The 8,001-nt window shown below is 37.6% G+C and overlaps 1 protein-coding gene across 3 annotated transcripts in view; it reads left to right on the top strand.

The window, feature by feature from the left end:
- Positions 1 to 121: 121 nt before the first annotated feature.
- The window catches only part of LOC124171999, a 31,840-nt gene continuing 23,960 nt past the window's right edge, over positions 122 to 8,001 (top strand). For 2 of the 3 annotated variants that reach the window (XM_046551396.1, XM_046551394.1), the window contains exons 1-4: positions 122 to 543; positions 658 to 795; positions 4,481 to 4,651; positions 6,133 to 6,252. In XM_046551396.1, the coding sequence (XP_046407352.1) occupies positions 376 to 543; positions 658 to 795; positions 4,481 to 4,651; positions 6,133 to 6,252 (597 nt within the window). In that variant the 5' untranslated portion in view covers positions 122 to 375. The remainder of the gene's footprint in view (positions 544 to 657; positions 796 to 4,480; positions 4,652 to 6,132; positions 6,253 to 8,001) is intronic. The other variant, XM_046551395.1, reaches the window with a different exon arrangement.

The raw sequence follows: 8,001 nt of genomic DNA, 5'->3' as shown, positions 1-8,001 counted from the left end.
AGGTAGAAAGAAATTAATCTTAAAACGCAAACAGTTAGCCTGTTCTTTAGGGGTGCCGCAGGCGGAAAGAACGAGAACTACAAAACTATTCTATACACATCTCTTCTGTCATTGTCCGCTATCGTCCCTTATTAACAAACTTCGTTAACGTGTTGAACGAGCATTAAAATTGTTGAAATATTCTCAAACTATTCAATTCTGTTGTCATTTTTCTTTGATTTGATTTATTAATTTTTGGATATTTCCTAGATTATTCCTTAGTGTTTTCACTTTCACACATCATCGAAGTTTTCTTGTGAGACTTTGAGATCTCTGTCAGTGTTGAGTGGATGATTGAGCCGATTTAAAGATTAAATGAAATATTGAAGTGAAAAAATGAGTCGTACCATCGGGATTTTCACGGATTCGACAGAAAGGAATTCCGAGAGTGACTTTTGCAGACTTTGTAGGAAGAATCATTATTATTATTGCAACTTATTCACTTCAAATGTAGAATACGAAATAAGTGTGAAGCATGCCCTACATGATTTAGTCGGTTTACAAGTAAGTGCCACGTTTCATTTTTTAGATTTCTCTTTTTCGTAATGTTTGCTTTATTTCTTTTATGTCCGTATATCTAAAGATAATTATTAACGTATTGTTTGATTGCTTTCTTAGGTTGATGAGGGAGATGGCCTTCCCACCACAATTTGTTCACTTTGTTTGAAAAAGCTCAAGGATTTCAGTATTTTCAAAAAGATTTGCTTAGAATCGGACACAGAACTGAGGCAAATATCGCCGAGAAATAACTGCGGGGTGAGTAGTTTTCATATTATCCCAATAGAAGACCGGTGCAATGTTAAGCTTCAGAAAGTTAGAAGTGACAATATTTGGTTTGTGTTGACGGCAGTAAGAAATATAGGAAGATTATTATTTGCGGATCCTAATAGATATATAAAATGAATTTGAAACGATTGATTCAATATTGAAATGGATGACCCTAGTGCAGAGGCATAATGTTGTATGACTTCATAAGGCCACTAAATCCAACATAAACTATAAAGACACTTCTATGAGTGATCCGAAGTTAATTAGGTCCTTCCTTTTGTCAATCGAAAACATTAGGGGACATGAAAGGCCCTCTTATTTTATTGGCGGAGCGCTTAAAGTCCAATTTCCTACAATCTGTAATTATCCCAATCTGTGAAGCCTTACCAAGGTTCTTGTTATGATGCAGTAGGCGTTTTAACGGCAACGACTGAAGACATGGTGTCTTCCGGTACAATTTCGTGTGTACCAAACAATCTTTCTGGTAAAGTGAGGCATCCAAGTTCACCATTGATCAAGTGATGTAAGCAATATACCCACTAGGCCATGACATGTATACCACACTCCCTTTTAAAATTTGGTCACCGCAGCATATAAAATTGAACAAACATTTACTATTGGCTGCCAAATAATGAACTGTGACCGACCTAGAGATGATTTGGTTTATCAGTTGTCAAGCATGGTCTGAAGTTCACCTAAACGTCTTAAAACATATCTTTTGATCTGGACCTCTTGTTTATCTTGAACTATGATCTCGCGAATTTTAGGTCATTTGTATTTTAAACATAGCAGCTGACGTTTCAGAAATTTAATGTCCATTTTCATGGCAATTTATATGAACAGATGAGGGGTACAACAATAAATGCAAAAGTGATCTAGTTAACTTCTTTCGTGCTGGACGTCGGATTTTTCAACGCTAACAACTGGATGTCGACTGTGTCTGGCGTGTTTGAAGGGAGGTGACTGTCGAGGTAGCAATTGTCAGATACATTCAGGCCTGGCCTGAAGCTCTGGTTACACGAAACATTAATACATACAAGTAAATGTACGTTTGTATTAATGATTTTGGTGGACCGTAACAGTACATGTACAAATGCATGAACCAAATAAGAACAGGTTCTATTTTCTGTGCATGGATTTGCACAATTGGGGTGGCTACACGGTGCATTTTGGCGTTCATTCTCGCATTCATACATGTAGGCATTAACCCGTACGTGTTGATGTATTGTGTAAGCAGGTCTTGAGATCCACTCCTCAGCAATTAAGCCCAACCCTCCCACTCATTTGTAATCATCCTCACCGTTGCAAAGTGGTTATATTGTCATTGGTTTTTTTCATGGATATATTTTGTTGCATACTACAATTTTTTAATACTTTGAAATGAATTCTTGGTTTTGTTCTGTGCATAAGCAATTTTTAAACAAAATTTTAGCATGCCTAATTCTACAAAATAAATCATTGCAAAAACCATTGACAATTTATTCAGTCAGCAATGAATTGCTGCTTGGTCATAAATGCATTGGGAGGGTCGGGCTTAATTGCCAAGGAGTGGCCCTAAGTTCCTGCTAAGCTGGGTCTCGGGCCGGGCCCAAATGCATTGGACAATACTACCTAAGCGGTTACTACACTTCCTATGGGCATGCCCAGTGGGGGACCAAAGGGGGCAGCTACCCCCCTAGAAATAGAAATTGTAAAAGTCTTTACTGAAAATCAGGACTGGATATAAATGAAAGTTTTCGACAAATTGTTTTTCCAAACCCACGAAAAATGATATTACTCAGTACGAGATATGTAACTGAAATGAAAATATATTTTCAAGCAAATAATTTTATAAATTAATAAAGCCCTTCCCCATGTATCTGCTAGAGCCAGCGTCCGGTTGTTTTTGATGAAAAAATCACGACAGCTATAGTCGACGTTGGGTCTTATGCGTATGAAGATCCCAAGACAGCTTCACTTAATGTTGAGTGTGAAAGGGTTAATAACATAAGAATAAATTGTCAATGCTTACCATTTTGTCACAGAAAATTTTTTCTCTGGTATGTATCATTTCTTTAAATTACTCTCAGTATCTAAATTGTCGGCATTTTATAAGGCTAAGAAACAGCTGCACTTTCATAGGGTAGACATATTCTAGATAGGTATCTACTAGATATTAAAAAAATGAGTGTTCATAATTTTGAATCGCTCCCATAAATATTTTCCAGAAGAGTTTGCCTTTGATTTTTTGGTTCATGTGCGTAAAATGACTTCATTTATCCATCCAAAAAAAGTCAGAAGCATAGCAGTTGTACTATTTTCGTAGATTGAGAAGTTTTTTTGGCTAGTTGCATTGGAAGCATTCTATAACAGTCGCACAGTGGCCTGAAATTGGAAAAAGCGGGCCAAAAATCGCTGTAGGCTTAAATATTGCTGAATAAATGAAACTTTTTGTGTATTGTATATTTTAATAATGCAATGAAATTTATTTAGGATAAGGTAGTCCATAATATTATTTTAGAAGGGCAATAAAATTGAAAACAGGTACAAGTGATATGGGAACCCTAGTTGCAGGGGCGACTCGAAAATTTTGATGCGGGAGTATCAGCGAAAAGATAGTATTTCTTCCATTGTCAACAGCCATTTAGCTGTCTGATAGCTTTTCATTAGGTAATTGATGATTGAAAATTGCTAGTCAGTCTTTTAAACTATAAATATTGGTCATTGAAGAGTTATAATAAGGAAGAATACCATTTACAAATATTTTTGTTGCTACTTTCTCAAAAATTAAGACGTGCCACTTTATATCCCATTCTGAGTCAGAGAATGGAGATTTCTCATATTTTCACTATAAATAAGAAGATTTTTCACCTACTCTGATAATTATTTTACTTAATAGGGAACCCCCACAGAGCATGAAATAAAAGGATTCGATTTAGGGGAAGCGTGTGGAAAAGGTCATGGTTTGTGGCAATCCTAGAAATGCTACTTTACCTTTAGTGTCATTCCATTTCAAATCAACCAGGCCATGACACCCACCGACTCAGATATTCATGAAATTCCCATGGCCCTACATTCTGGTGAATTTAGAAATTGCGTACAATTTTAACCACCAATTGCCAATTGTTAATGAAATATGAGCAATTGAAATTTGGGAGTGACCCCTAAAGTGCCGCAACGTGCAACACATGGTGATTTTTACTTTCACTAAGTCCCCCACTAAGGAGGTTTTGGGTGCACCCTATTGTGGCACAAAGAAAATTAAAAGCCGCTTTCATGACCACATTTCCTGAAGTTCATCGAGATGAAAGTTTTTCCATTATTTTCACATGTCCACTTTCACTTTACATACAAGGTAAAAAGACGCACTCGCACTGTTATCTCCAAGCTATTTCACCCTATCACCCCAAGTTTATCACCCTATTTCCATTGACAAATCTGCTTGGTCCGCATCAGCCGTCCGCGTTCATGTGTAAGCACAAACCTGTCTCTGTGCCCTGTACACGGATGGATGATCCGGGGGCAAAGTGGCCACGTGGATGGACAGAACCTTATCTGAATGTGTTGGGCGGACCGTCTGCATCCATGAGAAATGGGCCTAAGACATTAAACCCCCTGTTTAATTAAGATTAGGAGCCTCCCTTATTTGTTGAATCAGATGGAGTTCATTTGTTTAATAGTGTAACTTTCTCAGCAGAGTATCAATGGAGAGGGTGCAGCTAAAGATGAATACAGATCTTCTTCAGAGACAAAGGACTGTATTCGAGATGCATCCGAAGATACTTCACAGATCCCGTGCACAGTTCAAGTGACTGAAATATATATACCTGTGCCAGAGTGTGAACCACCATTGGACAATATGTTGGTAAGTTTTATTCTCGTATATGTATAGAGTTGAAAGACCTTCAGTTGTACAAATTCGTTGGTTGAATGTCAGTAGTTGCTGTAAACATAATTGAGGACCTCAAATCCAGAAAGCTTGGGAGCAAAGGGTTTCTGGATTTCTGGTCTTCAGCACGCAGGAAAAGTAGTGCACTTCTTTTTTTTGAGAATTTTAATGCAATATATGTCAAATCAGGACCGTTGCTTCTGCAGCATAAACAATGTGTGCTTTATACTGGATGAGAATGAGCAATAAGTACATGTTTTTCTTTGTGGCCAAAGCTTTCGATGATAGTATTCGCTGGAACACATTGCAACATATGTCGATGCTTTCCTTAGTCATTCAGTAAATCTGTGCAAATGCTTTTATATGTTGATAATTAATGAATTTATAAATATGTTCAGGGTTTGAGATCCCTACGTGTCCCTGCCTAGGTTGTTAGCATATGTTCATTGCATGTGCTAACTTTCTACTCTTCCCAGAACAGGGCTGAGAGAGTGGTGCTACGAGGTGGCAAGTCGAAACACTCAAGTCGGGTATTTTATGGACCAAGTCAAAGAAACTGTTCTTGCAATTTTTGGAAACAATACAAAAGTGACTCTTTAGATCATGAATAGACACCTTTAGGATTACACTGCATGTCCAAATTATTAAAATTTGATTTCATATGGAAATCTTTTTAATTTTCATGAACTTGTAAATGTGAATGAAGGAGGAAAAGGCATTGGGGATAAATATCTATAGTGAATAAGTGAAAGGATGGTTAAATATTGCAGTAGCTGAATGTTAATATTCTGGAGTTTGATATTTGAGTCACAAGAATCTCATGAGTATATTGGCCTGCTTGAGTGGTTTTAAGTATAAGAGTTTTTACTATTTTAGGGATTATAATTATCATTATTATGATATTATTATTGTTATTTTTAGTATCAGGGATGGATGGATCCAGGATTTTTCTTGGATCTGGATTCGGATCTCATCCTTGATTTTTGGAGCTGGATTTTTCAGATCGGATATTTTCGGATCGTAATGCATTTTCAAATTCCTGACGCTGAGATTCCTCCGATGATTGTAAAATCTGTTGGCAAGAGTCACACTATGTGCCAGTCATGTTTTGCCTTTTCTATTTTTCACGGCTGAAATTCTCCTACGTAACCTCTGAAGAGCTTTCAAATAAAACAGTTCATGATTAGGACAAGAATCCCATGCGATGTCACACTCAAAAATAGAATCGGAACTCTTTCAACCCTTATGGGGCACTGCATTCACTGAAGCTATTGTTCAAAATTTCGGATCCAGATCCGATGTCTTCCACAACTTTGAATCCGATGTATCCAATGAAGGGAAATATCTGCAGATATTTGGATCCGAGGTATCCGATCCAACCATTTCTAAATATTATTGGACATGCGCTATTGTTATTATGTTGCATTTAATGGGTGACATCTATTATTCTCTTCAAGGTTAATATGAAAGTGGAGAACGAAGATCAACTTGGTAAAGGGGATTATCCTGTGATTTACACTCCAGATCCAGCTGAAAATTCGGATAATGCCCCGGACCCATTGGCCACTGATGACTTGGTAAGTGCTCTCTTGGCTATTTTAGCACATTATGGTAATATAAAAATTCATTCTGTTGTGGAATATTCCCAACACCTTTCAGCAGGAACTCAAAACATTTTCCCTCACTTCATTAAACATCAACATCTTCTATTTCGAGAGATTTTCGAGAGGTACAAATCAATGCCCCGCTTCGTGCCATCAAATTGCACCCTACTTGTCCAAATTCTTGTCTCATTTGTTATTTAATTGAGCATGTTGAATGCACTTGCCTCAAATTTGTGAACATTGCAGACGCATCTAGTCGTTGGGATTTGAAGGTGGAAACATTGAATTGTGAAAGATCATGTGAGTAAATTATAGATCTTAAGAAAAGTTGAAAGCCTCTAATGAGATGTATAGAATCGGTGATATGGAATGTAAAACAGCGGATTAATATGAGTGATGAAAGAGTAGGGTAGTTTCCTTCATCAAAGAAAACGAAAGGAATTGATTGTGATTTGTTACCGACCATTAGTGTATTCATAATATACAAATTATTTGGTTTTAGAAATCGCAGTTCTGACAAATCGCAATTGTCAATTTTAACTGCATTTGAAAAAGGCCAGATGGCACCCATGCTATGCCACTCCTCGTGACGTCACAGGGACCTAGTTTCTATAAAAGCAGCCAGGAGTTTTACATGGTTTGAGATTACCAATGCATGTACGAGGCACAGAGCTCTGGGAAACATCTCTTAATAGTCACCTGTTAAAACTGCTTATGGTCGGAAAGTTTCCTTCATTTGATAGGGGAATAATAATCCTTATTTAAACCAAGCACTACCTGCTAGAAGGGTACTCTGCTACCTGCTAGCATCCTGCGTTGTATCAGAGCTCAAAGCCTTTCCCCAGGTCACCTCACATGGCGACAGCTGGAACCAGAATTTCACATGGGGTTTTCCCAGCATTTGTACTTAGCCATCATGTTTTTGCACACTTGAAAATTTTCACTTTTTTATTTATTTATTTATTTATTACATATTTCAAACACAGCCATAATGGCCTTTACATTGAATACAAAACATAAAATGCACAGCTTTAACAACTATAAACTATAAAAAAAACTTTAAAAAGGATATAAAAAAGGAAAAAAGGATTCAGTACATGTCTTTTTGAAGCTGCCTCTTGAATAATCCTATGGGCATTGAAAGATCCAGGGAAGGGTGAGTACTCGAAATGGCATTGAAGGAGGTAGGGAGTCTAAAAAATAGTGATCCTGAGAGAGAGAGAGAGAAAGACGGAATTTAGGTTGGTGTAGTAGGTGGTTATTACGGAAGGAGCGGTTGGGAATGTGGAGTGAAAAGAAAGGGAGCATATCTGAGGATCGGAACTTGCCATTTAAGGCATTGTAAATTAAGGAAATATCGTGGAAATTCCTACGGGAGGATAGTGGGACCAATGATAGGACAGACATTACTTCAGAGCGAGAAGAATTACGGAGGTGAGGTACATAGTGTCGCACTATTGAAATAAAGAAATTAACTGGGCGTTCAAGAATTTTAAGGTTAGATGGGCTGGCAGTGGAGTAAATAATGGAGCAGTACTCGAGGATTGGGAGAACGCAACCTGTGAAAATAGCTCTCATGGCGATTGGATCGGTAACAGAAGTGAGTCGATAAAGAACTCCCACGACTGACATGGCCTTGTATTTCATTTTATTTAGGTGCGGAAGAAAAGTTAGTTTGGGGTCGAAAGTAACACCCAGGTCATTGATGGTGGACTTTATCGG

This window comes from Ischnura elegans (assembly GCF_921293095.1).
Source record: "Ischnura elegans chromosome 13 unlocalized genomic scaffold, ioIscEleg1.1 SUPER_13_unloc_1, whole genome shotgun sequence".
NCBI classification, from domain to species: domain Eukaryota; kingdom Metazoa; phylum Arthropoda; class Insecta; order Odonata; family Coenagrionidae; genus Ischnura; species Ischnura elegans.
Note: the sequence above shows the minus strand (reverse complement) of the source record. Positions and strands in the feature narration are given on the sequence as shown.